The sequence below is a fragment of the Pantherophis guttatus genome, chromosome 16 (genome assembly GCF_059756535.1).
Source record: "Pantherophis guttatus breed Tessera chromosome 16, ASM5975653v1, whole genome shotgun sequence".
Classification (NCBI taxonomy): domain Eukaryota; kingdom Metazoa; phylum Chordata; class Lepidosauria; order Squamata; family Colubridae; genus Pantherophis; species Pantherophis guttatus.
Window position 1 is genome coordinate 2704090 of NC_142078.1, and position 18412 is coordinate 2722501.

At 47.1% G+C, this 18412-nt stretch overlaps 1 protein-coding gene and 1 long non-coding RNA gene across 2 annotated transcripts; both read right to left on the reverse strand.

Moving 5' to 3' along the window:
- Positions 1 to 8800: 8800 nt before the first annotated feature.
- LOC132710130 (uncharacterized) lies at positions 8801 to 12089 on the reverse strand. The gene is made up of 2 exons (XM_060685605.2): positions 11815 to 12089; positions 8801 to 11636 (listed from the first exon to the last, which is right to left on the reverse strand). Exons 1-2 carry the CDS (start codon positions 11879 to 11881, stop codon positions 9673 to 9675), a joined length of 2031 nt encoding a protein of 676 aa, XP_060541588.2. The 5' UTR covers positions 11882 to 12089; the 3' UTR covers positions 8801 to 9672.
- A 3476-nt stretch (positions 12090 to 15565) lies between these two features.
- Positions 15566 to 18379, reverse strand: LOC148111724 (uncharacterized). Its single transcript, XR_015730215.1, has 2 exons — positions 18256 to 18379; positions 15566 to 16915 (listed from the first exon to the last, which is right to left on the reverse strand). It is a non-coding gene; the product is annotated as an uncharacterized LOC148111724 (long non-coding RNA).
- Between the last annotated feature and the right edge of the window lie 33 nt (positions 18380 to 18412).

Here is an 18412-nt window from a genome sequence, read left to right on the forward strand (position 1 = left end):
AACCCCCAGCAGGCCAATCAGAGAAACCAGAAACAAGCTACCAAAGAAGTTAGAGGACTACGTTATGACCATCCACAACACCCATTTCACGCCCAGCTCATATGAAGACATCCTCGGGCTCCCCCGGGAGGAGAAAGAAAAATGGATACTTGCCATGGAGAAGGAGATGGAAAGCCTAAGGAACCTCCAGGTATACTCACCTGCCCAAGTTCCAGAGGACAAAAAACCAATAGGAACCAAATGGGTGTTCAGGGTTAAGACATTAGAGGACAACAAGGCCCTATACAAGGCAAGACTAGTCGCGCAGGGTTTCGCCCAAAGATACCCCGAAGACTATACGGACACCTACTCGCCAACCGTCAGGGCGGAGAACGTCAAAAGCGCCCTGGTGGTGGCCACCATCCTGGGCTTGGAGGTCTTCCAATTCGACGTACAAACAGCGTACTTGCACGCCGAGCTGGATAAAGAAATATACGTCAAAGCGCCGCCTGGGTACAACAAAGGCGAGAACCAAACCTGGCTGCTGAATAAAAGCCTGTATGGGCTCAAGCAGTCGGGCAAAAGGTGGTATGACTGCTTGGCCAAGGCCCTCAGATCCATGGGCTTCGAGGCCACCTCAGCTGACAAATGCTTCTTTACGAGGAGAGAAAACAACACATTCGAAGGTGTGCTCGTTTACGTGGACGACATCTTGTACATCAGCAAACACAAGAACAGGTGTGACAAGTTCGCCACTGACCTGGGTAGCCACTTCTCCTTAAAGTCACTTGGAAAGATTGACAGATACCTAGGGGTCCAAGTGATAAAAACCAATAAGGGCTTCCGCCTCTCCCAGAGAGAAAAGATCATCGAGCTGCTGTCCAAATGCAACATGTCCGAAGCAAAACCCAGCGAGACCCCCATGCAACCCGAGTTCCTGAAGACCATGTATGAGGAATCTGAACCTTTCACAGACAACGAACTGTATAGATCAACGATAGGGTCACTGCTGTACATATCCAACTGGACCAGGCCCGACATCGCCTTGGCCGTCAACCTGCTGTCCAGACATGTAAGCAAGCCTACGGTAACACACTGGAACGCCATCAAAAGACTACTTAGATACTTAAAATTTAGTGCGGATGCCCTACTCTGCCTAGAACCAGAAACATCCGAGGAACCAAAGCTAACCTGCTATGCTGACGCTGACTGGGCTGGGGACGTAGAGTGCAGAAAAAGCACCTCAGGCTACGTGCTACTACTCAACAATTGCCCCATCCACTGGTACACTGGAAAGCAAAAACTGGTGGCCACATCAACTACGGAAGCAGAATTTGTTTGCCTATCAAAGGCCGCAAACAATTTAGTATGGTTCGATGACCTGCTCTGCGACATCTGGGCTGAACCCTCATATCCAATAGTTATCCACGAAGACAACAAGGCAGCGATAGAGATCTCTAGGGCCGATGCCATAGGTCAGCGTTCTAGGCACATTGACATTAAATACAAACACGTCAGGCAGTTTTCAGAGATAGGTTTCATTAGGGCAGTGCACTGTGACACAGAGGAGCAAACAGCAGATATTCTCACTAAACCCCTACCACATAAACAACATGCTTACCTCATGTCAAAAATGCGTGTTTGCTTGTAATTCATGCCTGTACCAGTGTATTCTCTGTATGTATGCAAACACCGCCTCAGGTACCCAGTTAGGCATTTAGAGGGGTTTTTGTCATGATAAATGCCTAACTACTATGTCTCCCTGATCACCCGGACCTTCAAGGGTTAACTAACCACATATCCCATAATCCTTATAACCACTCCTTACCTCTTAACCCCTCCTCCTGGGTACAAAAGGTCCAACCACATGGTCCACAATTCATTCCAGATGTATACCTGAAAGAGAAAGGTACAAGGTCAGTGACCTCCAGTACCAATAGATCAACAATAAAGCTACAGAAAAGAATTGGAGTCTGTCTCTGAGTTATTGGGCTAGATCCAGCTTATGACATGTTCTCCACCTTATTTGTAAAAATAATAAAGGCAGGATCCCAATAAATACATAAACTCACTATGTCTGATGTTTTTAAATAGCAACTACATGGCCTCTATTTGATGCAGGAAAATTCTTGATCCTGGATGTAAGAATTTGGAATTCATGCACAAAAGGAGACCATCTCCAGTTAGAGAGGAGCTAAGGAGGAGAACCTCCTGCCAATGGTTCCTGCTGGTGAATTTCCTCATAGAAGTCAATAGCTCATTGTTGGGAAAAAGGAAACGGGAACTCATGCAATTTTGACAGGATCCAAGTTGGTTTCTTCCTGGGTCTCTCTAACTGCTTTATCCCTCAACATTTGGAACTTGGCCAAAAGAGGCTCATGTGCCTTGGGGGCCATGTCTGCACTTAAGCAGAAATAATGGGGGGAGCTCACCTGGGATGATGGAACAAAACACAAAACAGCACGGCAACACAAAGGGAATGTGATGGGAAGTTGACCTGGAGCTACATTAATGTATAAATGCTTCGTTGGGTGAGGGTGTCTTTCCCGCCGCCTTGAAAGAGGCGGTGGTAAGGCCTCTCCTCAAGAAGCCTTCCCTGGACCCGGCAGTATTGGCTAATTATCGTCCAGTCTCCAACCTTTGCTTCGTTGAGAAGGTTGTTGAGAGTGTGGTTGCGCGACAGCTACCCCAGTACCTGGAGGAAGCGTCGTATCTAGATCCGTTCCAGTCGGGCTTCAGGCCTGGGTACAGCACGGAAACGGCATTGGTCGCGTTGGTTGATGATCTCTGGAGGGCTCGGGACAGGGGTTGTTCCTCTGTCCTGGTCCTGTTAGACCTCTCAGCGGCTTTTGATACCATCGACCATGGTATCATGCTGCACCGGCTGGAAGGGTTGGGGGTGGGAGGCACCGTTTTACGGTGGTTCTCCTCCTTTCTCTCTGACCGGTCGCAGTCTGTGTTGACAGGGGGGCAGAGATCGACCCCGAGGCCCCTTATATGTGGGGTGCCGCAGGGATCGGTTCTCTCGCCCCTTCTGTTCAACATTTATGTAAAACCGCTGGGCGAGATCATCCGTGGTTTCGGGATGAAGTACCATCTGTACGCTGATGACACCCAGCTGTACATCTCCACCCCGGACCACCCCAACGATGCCCTTGAAGTGATGTCCCAGTGCCTGGAGGCCGTACGGATCTGGATGGGGAGAAACGGGCTCAGGCTCAACCCATCCAAGACCGAGTGGCTGTGGTTTCCAACGTCCCGATATAGTCAGCTGGCGCCATCGCTGGCTATTGGGGGTGAATCATTGGCCCCCACGGAAAGGGCTCGTAACTTGGGCGTCCTCCTGGACTCACGGCTGTCTTTAGAAGAGCACTTGACGGCCGTGACCGGGAGGATTTTTCATCAGGTTCACCTGATTCGCCAGTTGCGTCCCTTTCTAGATCGGGACTCGTTACGCACAGTCACTTATGCCCTCGTCACCTCTCGTCTGGACTATTGTAATGCTCTCTACATGGGGCTCCCCTTGAGGTGCACCCGGAGGCTCCAACTGGCGCAGAGTGCGGCCGCGCGGGTGGTTATGGGAGCAACATGGAGCTCCCATGTAACACCTCTCCTGCGCGAGCTGCACTGGCTCCCGGTGGTCTTCCGGGTGCGCTTCAAGGTTCTGGTTACCACCTTTAAAGCGCTCCATGGCTTGGGACCTGGTTACTTACGGGACCGCCTACTACCATCAACAGCCTCCCACCGACCAGTACGCTCCCACAGAGAGGGGCTCCTCCAGGTGCCGTCGGCCAAACAATGTCGGCTGTCGGCCCCTAGGGGGAGAGCCTTCTCTGTGGGGGCACCGCCGATCTGGAATGAGCTCCCCCCAGAGATACGGAGGATTCCGGATCTGCGCACCTTCCGCCGCGAGTTGAAGACGCTTTTATTTCATCAAGCTGGCCTCGCCTAAATCTTCTCCCTTTTAAGTGTAAATTCTAAATTTTTAATGTATTGTAAAATATGGGTATCTTAAATTATGGGTATTAATTCAGCCAAATTTATTTAATTCATTTTATTCGATTTTAAATTTTGTATATCTATGTGTTTTATCTCATGGCTGTGCACCGCCCTGAGTCCTTCGGGAGTAGGGCGGTATAGAAATTCAAACAAATAAATAAATAAATAAATAAATAATGTGTAGAGCTTCCTTTGGCAGAGGCAGTCTACATCCAAAAATCTGCATTTTGTGCAAAAAGATGAGAAATGGGCAGCTTGAGTGATTTGTCTGGTTGCCTCCTAAAGGCATTTGCCTGGCATTGGAATGAAAAGGTGGAGCAGGTGAAGTTTCATAGGGAACCTGCCATCTCTTAGGGAATTCTGAGGGCTTTATGACCTCATCCATGCAGGCTAAACTGCCAGTTACTGTCAGTTGTCAGAGTGAAGGTGCCTTCAAGAGGTTAGTCAGTCTTCAGAAGGGCTCCTGGACTCTGGGAAATCTTCCCTCTATTTGCAGCCAATTTATCAGAATTGCATTGCGAGAGTGAAAATGCCCATTTGGCCTCTTCTTAGGAAAGGGAAGCAGAGAGAAAATGAGAACACCCGGCTGTTTTTCCTGTTACTTTTAATTATTGGTTGATGAATTTGAATCATGTTTTAATCTCCAAACTCAGGCACCAAGTTTGGTGTGGAGCTGAAAAGGACTTGATTTCCTGAATTTGAAACTTTTACCTTTGCAAATGTGTTTCTTTGCCCACCTGAAAATACAGATCATCAGTTAATTCAAGCAAAGCAAAAACATTCATGTTTTTAAAGAGGGTACAGAAAGAAATGATACATGTATTCAGTGTCAGTAAACAAGTGATGAAATGTTGAATACACCGATTGCTTATGAAATTCGAACAACAGAAAACATTGATTCTAGATAACATCCCACAAGGGACAAATTTATGGGTTGCATTAGTCTTTCGTAGCTGGGTTTGTGTCTTTCTTGAAAGTTGCACATGTATTCAAAGACTTTCAGAATACTTTTGTTCTCACATATCAAATAAAGAGCCTTAGTCCAGAAGGGAAAAACATGTATACTTAACCTGAAAAAAGAGGCAGACTGCCATGTTCAAAGGGCTAAATACAGGGGTGAAATCCACTTACCTTCGCTACCGGTTCGGGAACAAGAGCTTTTCACGCACGTGCGCTTCTTCTGTGCATGCACAGTTGGTAAAAAAAGGGACGTAATGACATCCCAGGGGTTCTGCTGCTGGCACTACCGGAAAGAATCGGGGGGGGGGGATTTCACCGCTGGCTAAATATGTCGTTTTAAATTCGTGATGAAGCGTAAAATGTGAGACAACAGCATCACACAGTCCGTTTAACTTGCTGTGAATCCACTTGCCTTCTTAGACTTTGCTCAGTCCTCTCCTCCTCTGCTCTAGGCCTTTTCCCAAGGGTTGTTTTTGCTGGGGGAGAGGAGATGGTGGGGGGGGAGGCTGGTTGCATAGAACATCTGTGAGCTGATGTTCAAAGTTATCCAGAGGAGCCAAAGTATCCAGTACAGGATACTAATCTATATATATATATAGCAAAAACCACTCACACGTTAATCACGAAATCTCCAGAACCGTAAAGCCTACAAGGTTAAAATTTGCCACCTACGTTCCTCTTGGCTTCTAGGTGCTCACTAAGAAAGGATTTTTCGGAGCATTAATATTTCCTATATTATTATAACATGCTCTGATGCCAATTAGTTAGACGTTCAACTCCCCTTCCCAACTTGAAAATAACTGGAAAGAAGGGGATAGGATAGGGGAGGCCTCTGCTGGCAAAGCCTCATGGAGAGAAGAGTCTAGAACGCCTGAGGGAGAGAAGGGGATAGGAGAGAGATCTATGGGGCCAGCCTGAGGGAGAGAAGGGGATAGGAGGAGATCTATGGGAAAGTCTGAGGGAGAGAAGGGGATAGGAGAGATATCTATGGGGAAGCCTGAGGGAGAGAAGGGGATAGGAGGAGATCTATGGGGCTAGCCTGAGGGAGAGAAGCGGATAGGAGGAGATCTATGGGGCTAGCCTGAGGGAGAGAAGGGGAGAGGGGAGGATCTATGGGGCCAGCCTGAGTGAGAGAAGGGGATAGGAGGAGACCTGTGGAGAAGCCTGAGGGAGAGAAGGGGATAGGAGGAGATCTGTGGGGAAGCCTGAGGGAGAGAAGGGGATAAGAGGAGATCTATGGGGAAGCCTGAGGGAGAGAAGGGGAGAGGAGAGATATCTATGGGGCCAGCCTGAGGGAGAGAAGGGGATAGGAGAGATATCTATGGGGCAGCCTGAGGGAGAGAAGGGGAGAGGAGAGGTATCTATGGGGCCAGCCTGAGGGAGAGAAGGGGATAGGAGGAGATCTGTGGAGAAGCCTGAGGGAGAGAAGGGGATAGGAGGAGATCTATGGGGCTAGCCTGAGGGAGAGAAGGGGATAGGAGGAGATCTGTGGGGAAGCCTGAGGGAGAGAAGGGGATAGGAGAGATATCTATGGGGCCAGCCTGAGGGAGAGAAGGGGAGACGGGAGGATCTATGGGGAAGCCTGAGGGAGAGAAGGGGATAGGAGATATCTATGGGGAAGCCTGAGCGAGAGAAGGCAATAGGAGATATATCTATGGGGCCAAAGGAGAAGAAATTACTCTTTATATATTCATATATGATGGTTGTTGCATTTCACTATCACGACTCCATGATGATAAACCACATTGGAAATAGTTTTTGGAGACTGTGTCCTGCATACCTGAAAGAGAAGCCAGGACCCTCTGAGGGATGTTTCCAAGGGCAGGAAATTTGGGGGATCTTTTAATAAATTTGGAGAGCAGCCCAATCCCAATGACTGGGTGGCTTGCAAGAGAAAAATTAACAGATTAACAGAGTTGGAAGGGACCTTATAGGTCATCTAGTCCAACCCCCCGCACAAGCAGGAGACCCTACACCATTTCTGACAGATGGCAGCCCAGGCTCTTCTTGAAAGCCTCCCGTGATGAAGCTCCCACAACTTCTGTTCCATGGGTTGACTGTTCTGCCAGAAAGTTCCTCCTCATTTCTAGGTTGAATCCCTCCTGGGTCAGTTTCCGTCCATTACTCCTTGTCTGGCCTTCGGGTGCTTTGGAGAATAGCTTGACCCCTCCTCTCAGTGGCAGCCCCTCAAATATTGGAAGATTTTTATTGTGTTTCCCCTGGTCCTTCTCTTCTCTTCACTAGACTAGCCAGGCCCAGTTCCTGCAACCTCATCGTATGTTTTAGCCTCCAGTCCCCTCATCACCCTGGTTGCTCTTCTCTGCACTCTTTCTAGCATCTCAACTTCTTTTTTATAGTGTGGTGACCAAAACTGGATGCAGAATTCTAGGTGTGGTCTTACTAAAGCTTTATAGAGTGGTAGTAGGACCTCACTTGATCTTGATTGTAATGCAATGTAGGATTGCATTGGCTTTTTGGCTACTGCTACACGGTGTTGGCTCATATTTAATTGATTGTCCACTAAGACTCCAAGATCCCTCTCACAGTCACTGCTATTAAGCCTGGTTTCCCCCGGTTTATATGTGTGCTTTTAAATAAAAATATGTGCACTTTTAAATTTTTCAAGAGGCAACTGGACTTCCTGGTTTTCCTTTGAAGGCGTTTTGCTTCTCATCCATGAAGCTTCTTCAACTCTGCCTGGAGATGTCAGAACTGAAGAAGCCTCTTGGATGAGAAGTGAAACATCTTCAAAGAAAAGCAAATGAAGTCCAGTTGCCTCTTGAAAAAGCACCTTTGGAATAAGGCCTCCTGCATGAGCCTCCAAGCTCCCTTCCAGCTCAGTTGTTCTTATTGTGTTAGCTGACAAGGGAACTTCCCACATACCTCTAAAAACAGCTTGAGAACCTCACTGGGCTCCAGCATCAGATCCCCTCAGGTCTTTAGAGCAAAACAAGAACATTAAAATGTCAAAGAAGGCTCCCTCAACCTCGGCCTGCCTGAATGCGGGGGGGTGGGGGGTGAGAGACTGGACCCCAAAGATCAAAGGGAGCCCTCCCCCACCCTCACCTCCATGTGGGACTCGGGACTTCTGCAGGCACCCTCTGGCTGCTTGAAGGAAGGCGGACGCTGATTTAGCTGATGAACAGAAAACATAGTAATGGGGGACTCTTGCTATCCTGACAACTGGGGAACACCTAGTCTCTGCACCTAGTGGGGGATCAGAGGGCCCTAATGAGTCCTTTAAAACATTCTTATAACTGCCCATCTTTCAGTCCACTCTGTGCAGCTCCCAAAAAGCCGTTTCAAAAACAAAGAAACAAACAAAAACCTGGCACCAATCCATGCCACCTTCTCATTGTCTGACCTCCCAAAATCTGGGGAAGAGCCAGGAGTTTAAGGCTAAAAGGGTGGGGGCTTTTTAAGAATATGGCTCATATCTCCCAAAGCTTCCTTGGCCTTAGAGAATCCCTTGTAGGGGTTTCTGCTGGAAGACAAGGGGACCATTCAGGGAATCCAACTGAGAGCTTCAGATGCTTGGAGATGGTCTTAATAGGTCCCCACATTTGGGAAATCCACATAATTATATCAAACAATGGCAGGGAGAAGCTCTTTAACAACCCCCAACAATGAAGGCCAAATGAGTCCTAGATTCAGCCACAGCACACTTGCTCCAATTAGGCTCTGAATGGGATGAGCATTTAAAGGCAACTTATTAAGAGTATTGTAACAAAGAGATTTCCCTCAATGAAAAGAAGGAATCCAGGACAAAGAATCAGGTTTCATTTTATACTCCAGACAGTAGAAAAAGTACAAAACAACAGTTGATTGCTTAGAAGAAATCAGTGGATAGAAATCAATTTAATTTTTTTTAAAAAATAGATTTTTTTATTGAAATCGGGTTTTTTATTTTTAGCAAATTCATTTCAATAAAATGCTTTTGATGTAAAAATCTATCTAAAGATCGTTCTATATTTTAGATGTATTAACAATTTAGTTTATTCAGCATGAAATGGAGCTTAGTTATGAAGCATGAAAGGGTATTTTCTGCAATATTTAAATTTCTGGAAAACTCATTCAATGAATCCAAGTTCTGCAAACTGAGATAACATGCACTGTATTGATACATTCACACAATTTCACAGTAACCATGGGCCTTTTTGCTAGTGATTTGTATAATAAATTAAATCGTGATTTAAATCAACCTGATTTAAATCAAATCCACCCTGGAAGAAATCACCTTGCTCAGTTACAGCTACATCAGAGACGTGGAAATTAACATCCCATATTACAATAATGAGCCTTGCATTAAAAGAACGTCCAGATGGGAAATGGCATCATGAGTCAGGAAAGTCTGTTGTGAAAAGGTTCAATTTCAGCCAGTTGAAACATCTCATATGTACAATTGAAAAAGTCCTTTATTATTCAGCCTGGGAAAGTCCCTTATTTGGCAGTTATTATTTACCATTCTTAATATCTACTTTATTCGACTCTCAATTGGAATTATTCTAATTATCATGAATATCATTATTCTGTTGCTTTGTATGTACACTGAGAGCTTAAGACAAATTCCTAGTGTGCCTATTCACACTTGGCCAGATTTAATGCGCAATTCAATTCAATTCCTGAGATACACTCTGGGACTGAAGGTTTTTCAAACTCATGTTTATAATTTTTCTCCCGCATGAATCGATGGAGGCCCCTACGCTGAGTATAGCTCTTTCCACACTCCAGGCATTAATGTGGTTTTTCTCCGGAATGGATTTTTTGATGGAGTGAAAGTTTTCCTCTCTGACCGAAGCTTTTTCCACACTCCAGACATTTATATGGTTTCTCCCACGAGTGGATTCTTTGATGTCTCTTAAGATGTCCTCTCCGACTGAAACAGTTTCCACATTCGAGGCATTTATGTGGTTTTTCTCCTGTGTGGACACTTTGGTGTCGACGGAGGCTACTACGCTCAATAAAGCTCTTTCCACACTCCAGGCATTTGTAGGGTTTTTCTCCTGAGTGGATTCTTTGATGTCCGTCAAGGGTTCCTTTCTGACTGAAGCTCTTTCCACACTGCAGACATTTATGCGGTTTTTCTCCTGTGTGAATCATTTTATGTCCATACAGTGTTCCTCTCCTACTGAAACACTTTCCACATTCCAGGCATTTATGTGGTTTTTCTCCTGTGTGGACTCTTTGATGTCGACAGAAGTTTGAACCATTACTGAAGCTCTTTCCACACTCCAGGCATTTGTAGGGTTTTTCTCCTGTGTGGATTCTTTGATGGCTATCAAGACTTCCCCTTTGACTGAAGCTCTTTCCACACTCCAGGCATATATTTGGCTTGTGCATTCTTAGATGTTTTTCAAGGATTTGAATTGTTTTGAAGGATTTTTTACATTCCCCACATTCATACTCTTCTTGTAAATGGACTCTTTGATGTCTATAAAGGCTGCTCCTCTGACTGAAGCTCCTTCCACACTCCAGGCATTTGTGAGATTTTTCTCCTGAGTGGATTATTAGATGCCTTTGAAGATGGCTGTTTCTTTTAAAGGATTTTGTACATTCCGGGCATTCGTATTTTTTTTCTTCTGAATGGATTTGTTCATGTCTATCAAAGTTGCTCCAATGATCGAAGGTCTTTCCACACTCCAGGCATTTAAATGGTTTCTCTAATGAGTGGATTCTTACATGTTTTTCAAGGATTTGAATTGTTTTGAAGGATTTTTCACATTGCCAGCATTGGTACCTGATTTCTAAATGGAGTCTTTGATGTGAATAAAGGTTTCCCCTTTGACTGAAGCTCTTTCCACACTCCAAGCATTTATGAGGTTTTTCTCCTGAGTGGATCCTTAGATGCCTTTGAAGATGGTCATTTCTTTTGAAGGATTTTTCACATTCTGGGCATTTGTATTTCTTTTCTCCTGAATGGATCCTTAGGTGGCTCTGAAGCTGTCCATTACGTTTGAAGGTTTTCCCACATTCCGGGCACTGATATTTCCTTCCTCCCTCCAGGATCCTTTGGGGATTCCCGGGTCTTCCGAAGGAGCCTCCGCCCTCCAGGCATTTCTTCGGTTTCTCTATCAAATGGATCCTTTGATGTCTAAAAAGGTTGCTGGTATGAAGAAAGTTCTTTCCACACTGCAGGCAATTATAAGGCTTCTCTCCCCAATGGATCCTTTGATGTGTATAAAGGCTGCTCCTCTGATTGAAGCTCTTTCCACACTCCAGGCATTTGTGAGGTTTTTCTCCTGAGTGGATGCTAAGATGCCTTTGAAGATGGTCGTTTCTTTTGAAGGATTTTTCACATTCCGGGCATTTAAATGGTTTCTCTGCTGTGTGGATTTTTAAATGGTTTTCAAGATTTCCGTTTGTTTTGAAGGTTTTTCCACATTCCGGGCACTGATGTTTCTTTCCTCCCTCCTGGATCCTTTGAGACTTTTGGGGTCTTCCGAAGGAGCCTCCGTCCTCCAGGCCCGTCTCGGGGTCTCCGCCCATTTCCTCCTCCCCGCATCGCCCTCCAGGAAGCCGCCTTTCCTGGGCTCCCCCTGGGCTCCTCCCTCCTGCAGCCTCGGAGCCCCCGGCCTTTCCCCGCCGTCTCCCAGGGAAGCCGTGCCAGGACCAGGCAGGGCTGCTCCGTGGGGCCCGCTCTCCTCCTCCTCCTCTCGGGCGGTGCCTCTTTCCTGCATCTGCCGCCATCCTCCGTCCTCCTGCAGGGGAGAGAGAGAAGAGGGTCATGGCTGCGTCCCTTTTCCCGCAGGGGAGGCCCAGGCCGAAGCCCCCCCCGCCTCCCACGGGCCTCCCGGGCATTCGCCAAGCGGACACGGCCTCCTTCCCAGTCTCCCGTCTCCCTCCCCGCCCTCAAGATTAGGCCTCGGGCTCCCAGACCTGCCTTCTCCGGAGAGACCCTCCCGGACTTCAACTCCCAGCATCCCCTGCGCCCAGCCTGCATCATCCTGGCTTCTCTGTCACCGATTCCTCATTGCCCGTTTTAGTTCCGGAAGTGAAGGCTTCACGCCCTTTTTCCTCCAAAAGTTCCGTTTGTTCCTTTGGAGGGCCCGCCCCAAGGAATCCTCCTGCCAATCGTCACCGTCTCCAGAGCGACCAATCAGCGTCTTTGTTTCTTCAATCACCTGGATTGCGCCTGCGGGGTGCCCACGGTTGTTATGAAGAGACCCTGAGTTCAAGGGTTGCACAGCTCCCTTTTCAGTCCAGCCCACCTCACAGGGTTGTTGTTGGGGGAAGAGAGGAGGAAGCTGTGCTGGATGGGAGGGGGAGGGGCTCCTGGGGGCTTCTCTTCTTGCAGAGGTTTCATTGCCCAAAGTAGCTTCCTTCCTCATGGCTAAAAGGGAGGGGGGCTCAGAGAGCTCCAGAGACCCCTCAGTTCAACCCTCAGCTCCAAATATTCCCCTTCATTTTGCTGCATGTCTTCTCCGCCTTCTTTGTAGAAATAATAATTCCCAATAAATAAATAAACTCGCTATGTGTGACTCACTCAAGTCTGTTTTTAAGAAGCATCTACATGGCCTCTATTTGATGCAGGAAAATTCTTGTTCCTGGATATAAGAATTCTGAATTCCTGCCCAAAAGCAGACCAGCTCCAGTTAAAGACGACGTAAGGGTGAGAATTTCCTGCCAATGGTTCCTGCATGTGAATTTCCTCTCATTCCAACACATTATGGTTGGAAAAAGGAAATAGGGAATCAGGCAATTTTGATAAGATCCAATTTGGTTTCTTTCTGGGTCCCTTTAACTGCTGGATCCCTCAACACTTGGAACTTGGGCAAAAGAGGGTCATGTGCCTTGGGGGTTCAGCATCATTAAACTCTGCAGGATTTGATTTTGGAAGAACTTCTTCAAGGGAGACAGGATTTCGTTTTATGTCTGGATTGCTGTATGAGAAACGATGCCTGAAGTTCAAAATCCGAGGAGAGAATTTCTCCCTCTCTCTGCCTTTAAACTTGGCCCCATCTACCAATAGTTTGGGAGTCAGAAAAAGGGGTCTGCACCTAAGGAGAAATAACGGAGGGAGCTCACCTGGGAGGATGGAACAAAACCCAAAACAACATGGCAGCAGAAAGGGAACTCACAACAATTTTGCCAGCTCTGTGGTCATCAATTATCTCCAATTCACCTCTGGAGCCGTGTTTCGTCATCACGGTGAAGAAGCGGACAATTATTTTGGAGCAGGGCCTGATGAGAACTTTCCCCTTTCTCTGCATTCTTCATGCTTTGAAGGGCATCTGCCAGAACATTCATGCGCACCATGATGCCAGGGCAGCAAGATGGCGGAAAAAGGCATAAAGGGAATTTTCCTTCCCTGGCCACAAGAGCATTGGCAATGCCCATAACTTCAAGGACCGGTTGTCCCTTCATTCAGGACTGCCATAAGAAATGGTTAAATGCGGGCTACCTCTAGAGCTATTGCGGCCATCCCAAAAGTAATATATTTGCAGCGAGCCCTCTCTTTTAGTAACTCATTGAAGGATTTTCAGGCAAAACAATAAAAGTTTTTAGCCAGATTCTGGCCCTCTTTTAATCTGGTTTCCTTGAAGGTAGAGAGGAGGGTTTTTTTTTATTTGTTTGCTTATCGTGGACTGTTGGTTTGGAATTTATTCCTCAATTTAATGTTTATGTTCGTTTTATTTAATTTATATACCGCCCTACTCCCGAAGGACTCAGGGCGGTGAACAGTCACAAGTTAAAACACGTAAATACAAAATTTAAAAGCAGAATAAAACCGAATTAAACAATTTGGCCGTAGACAAATTTAAAACACCCCAATAATTTAAAACCGATTAAAATTTACATTTTAAAAAGGAAAAAGGGGAGAATTAGGCCAGGCCAGCCTGGTAGAATAAAAAGGTCTTGAGAGCGTGGCGGAAGGTGTGTAGGTCCGGGATCCTCCGAATCTCCGGGGGGAGCTCGTTCCAGATAGTGGGTGCCCCCACAGAGAAGGCTCTCCCCCTGGGGGCCGCCAGTCGACATTGTTTGGCCGACGGCACCCGGAGGAGCCCCTCTCTATGGGAGCGTACCGGCCAGTGGGAGGCTACTGGTGGCAGCAGGCGGTCCCGTCAATAACCAGGTCCTAAGTTAATCAGCAGCTGTGGAATTAGACAAAGTTTGTTGCCGTTTCCCTGGGCAATTGGCTTGGATCTTTTCTCCTGGTTCCCCTACTTGTGTGGTACTTTCAAAACTCCGGCCTTTTGAAGAGAAATTCTATGCTCCCCCCTCCTAAAAAAAATCAGGAGTTGGGCTGCATGCTGCAGCTCCTGAAAGCATCTGCCTTTTCATAAATAGGTGCTCCCCAACTCCTGATTCTTTTGCCTTTTGAACGTCTCAGAAAGTTTGGGAAAACCTCTCAAGAAACGCCAAGGTCTCCAGTCTGTTTTCAATCCCCTTTCTAGTCTGGTCTCTTTGCTGCCGCCCAGAACTGTCCTCAACTGCAGACCAGGTCCCTCTTGAGAAGGGAGACCCCGATAACCCCACGGTCCCAGACCGACTCTCCCATTCAGGGATGAAATCCAAACATTTTCCCTATGGGTTCTGTGGGTGTAGCTTGGTGGGCGTGGCTTGGTGGTCATGTGACCGGGTGGGCGTGGCCAACTTGATGCACGTCACTCACTGTTAGTCCAGGGAATGTCATGGATGGAGTAAAATGTGGTGAAACTCACTTAACAACGCTCTTGCTTAGCCACCATAATTTTGGGCTCAATTGTGATCATAAATCCAGGACTATCTCTGCCTTCCTCTGCATGGCAGCCTTGTCCTTCTCCTTTCTGGCAATTTTCCTCTCTGTTAGAGGCACCAAAATAATCCAGAGATGTCAGGTTTCCTGCTGCAGCAGGGGGTTGGACCAGATGACCTCCGAGATCCCTTCCACCCCTAGATTGCTGGGCTGTTTCAAAGTGTCTTCTGAAGCCAAGTCTGCTGTCAGGGTTTGTGGTGCTTCCGTCCTCTTCTTTCTCTCTCTTTCTCTTTCTCTCTCCCTCCCTCTCTTCCTCTTTCTTACTTTTTCTTTCTTTCTTTCTTTCTTTCTCTTTCTTTCTTGTCTCTTTGTCTCTCTTTTCTCTCTGTTCCTTCCTTTGGAAGTTTGGAGACTAAGACATGATTTAAAACGATCAACCAATAAATAAAAGTAATAGAAAACGAGGCAGGTTGAGGGGCCCTTCTGGGACTGGGACTCCCCCCCCCCCATCCAGGCTCCCTCCCTAGGCAAGGTGGGGGGGGAGGTTGGAGGGGCACCCAGGCAGGTAAGAGGCCAAATGGGCATTTTCACCCTTGCAATACAACTCTGGTAAATTGGCTGCAAATAGAGGGAAGATTTCCCAGAGTCCAGGAGCCCTTCGGAAACCAACCCACCTCTTGGAAGGCACCTTCACTCTGATAACTGACAGTAACTGGCAGTTGAGCCTGCATGGGTGAGGTCATGAAGCCCTCAGAATTCCCTCAGAGATGGCAGGCCTCCCTCGGCCTCCTCCCAAGGCTCACCTGCTCCGCCTTTTCCACACCCACCAGTGCCAGGCAAATGTGTGAAGGAGGCGACCAAACCAATCACTCAAGCTGCCCAGTTCTCATATTTTGGCACAAAAGGCAGATTTTTGTATGTAGACTGCCTCTGTCAAGGGAAGCTCCACTCTTTTTTTTTTTGAGAAAAAAAATATTTTTATTTTTAAACAAACAATTCATCATTAATCAATCAGTGTAACATCTTGGTACAACATTTATTTAAAAATTTAAACAAAGTTTATCTTTAAACATTTTTGCCAATCTTTCCGGTGACATGTTTTATAGATGGCACATGTCACCGGATATAGATTGGCAAAAATGTTCAAAGATAAATCAGCTTAATGTTGGAAATGCCACCAGACATCGGGATCGTACTATCACATATGGTGGACATGTCGAGAAGCGAGAAATTATTGGGCAAAAATTCGCATATGGCTAGAGAAAATGATACAGCAACACATTGATCGTAAACCGGAGCTGTTCCTGTTGGGTATCTTACGGGATAAATTTAGTAGAGAAAATACATATTTGATTATACATGTAATAAAGGCAGCAAGAATGGTATTTGCACAAAATTGGGAAGCAGAAAAAATTCCTACAAAGGGAGAGCTAATTAAGAAAATATTAGAATGTGCAGAAATGAGTAGATTAATATTAGCAATTAGTGGGAAGGAAGAATCGGAGTGTTACAGCATATGGGGGAAATTTTATCAATGGATAGAGACAATAAGTGTAAAAATAAGAAATATGGGCGAAATATGTTGCAATACATTAAATTTAAATGTAAGAGGAAAGATAAACATGTACTAAGAAAATGATGATACATATTGAATATGATGACACGGAAGCTCCACTCATTAATGTAGCTCTGGATGAACTTCCCGTCACACCCTTTGTGTTGCCATGTTGTTTTGTGCTTTTTTCCATCATCCCAAGTGAACTCCCTCCATTATTTCTGCTTAGGTAAGGCAACTTTTTCTGAATCCCAAAGTAATATAGCAATCCAGGACAAAATCCTGTCTCCCTTGAACGAGTTCTACGAAAACAAAATATTGCATAGCTTTGAAGGGAAAAAATAATAAGGATATAATAAAGAATACTAGAATATGATATACTGGTATACCAGATTCTGTAACCATGAGGTTCCTGTAATACATATATGCCTTTGCATTTGAATCACATATATTATGCCTTTATGTATCTCCTGTAACAAACACATTCTGTTATTAGGCCTCTGTAATGTCTCTGGTATTTGTATTTGCCGGCTGCAAGGATGGCACCGGGGGCTACTCTCCCTTCTGCTACAGAGACGGAGCCCTCCACCACTTCCACTCGTGGGCCTCTGTCCCGCCAAGAGCCACGGGGCCTTTCATGCGAGCCCTCCTTACATGTGAACAGCTGCCAGGAGCGTTTGAGGCCTTTGCAAGCCAGTCTTCCCAATTGCTTCCGTACTTCTGGCCCCAGAGTCAAGGCTCATGGCCTGAAAATAGGGGCAGAGAATGATAAAGGAGAAGCTGTTGCCCCCCTCAACTGGCCACCCCCCCTTGCCCCCAGTCTTCGGCTTCTCGGACCCCCAGAATTGAATACCTTATTTCAATTGTGGGGAATGTATGTAAGTATGACATTTATACAACTACACGTGCTTTAATAAGAGTAGAAAAATAACATAAAAAGCCAATAAAGAGCAGCCCAGATCCTCCAAAGGCAGCATATTCCCACTATCAGGCCTCCTGAAGGTCTCTGGAGCTTCTCCATCATCCAGGTCAGGGTTGTCCCAAAGGAGCTTTTTCAAGAGGCAGCTGGATTTCCTTTGAAGGCGTTTCGCTTCTCATCCAAGAAGCTTCTTTGGTGGTGAAGAACTGAAGAAGCTTCTTGGATGAGAAGTGAAACATCTTCAAGGAAAGTCAAAGAAAACGAAGTTGCCTCTTGAAAAAGCACTTTTTGGATAAGCTCTCCTGCTTGAGCAGGGGGACAGACTAGAGGACCTCCGAGGCCCCTTCCCGCTCGGTTGTTCTTATTCTGTTAGCTGACAAGGGAACTTCCTACATGCACCTAAAAACCCCTTGAGGACCTCACTGGGCTCCAGCATCACCTTACCCCAGGTATTTACTGCAAAAACAACATTAAAACCCCAGGTAAAGCAAGAACATTAAAATGATGTCAAATCTTAAAAAGTTGCTCTTGGCCAGAGGGAGGGGGGGCATAAAACTTTAAAAACTTATGGAGTTGCTCAATCAGGATCCCCTCCCAGCCCAGGAGAAGCTGCAGTGCAAGAGAGGAGCAGGGCCAGGACCCCCTCCAGCCTTTGGGGCGCAGGATTTAAATAGGAAAAGCCCCCCCACCAACCCAAGGCGGTGGGGGTCCTCCAGCTATGGAGCATTTAAGGGGAGGGGGGCAGAGCTGGGGGGGCTGCAATGGGGGGGAAAGGTGGGCCTTCCTGGAGGTTTCGACCTCAGGGGCTCAGCAGAGGCTGAAGGGGTCCACATATTAATGGGGGGGGTCCTGGGGGGATTTCCCCCCCTGCAGATTTTCAAAGGGGTCCTTGGGGGGAGAGGCGGGAAAGGGGGGTCAGGAGCTGCAGGGAGGAGCCTCCTCGGTCTCTAAGCCTGGAGACCCCCAGGAGCCCCTTCAGCCCCGCCTGCCTGGGTGCCCCCCCCATTTCCACCCCCCCCGCCTTGTCTAGGGAGAGACGCCGGTTGGGGGAGGGGAGGGAACGTCACAGCCCCAGAAGGGCCCCCCAACCTCCGCCTGCCTGGATGGGGGGAGGGGGAGAACACCGGACCCCAAAGATCAAAGGGAGACCTCCCCCCCCCGCCTCACCTTCGCGCAGGACCAGCAACCCCCTCGGCAGGGCGCAGGCGCCGTGGGCCTGATTGAAGGAAGGCGGACGCCGATTGGTCGCTCTCGGGATGGCGGACGCCGATTGGCAGGAGGACTCCGAGGGGCGGATCCCCCGAAGGAAAAAGCGGAACTAGTG

What these genes read in the sequence shown, in the direction of transcription:
- LOC132710130 (XM_060685605.2), bottom strand. Translation starts at nt 11,881, where the DNA reads ATGATGCAGGCTGGGCGCAGGGGATGCTGGGAGTTGAAGTCCGGGAGG. An exon ending in GGTCTCTCCGGAGAAGGCAG is followed by an intron (nt 11,637 to 11,814) that starts GTCTGGGAGCCC and finishes TCTCCCCTGCAG; the next exon opens with GAGGACGGAGGATGGCGGCA.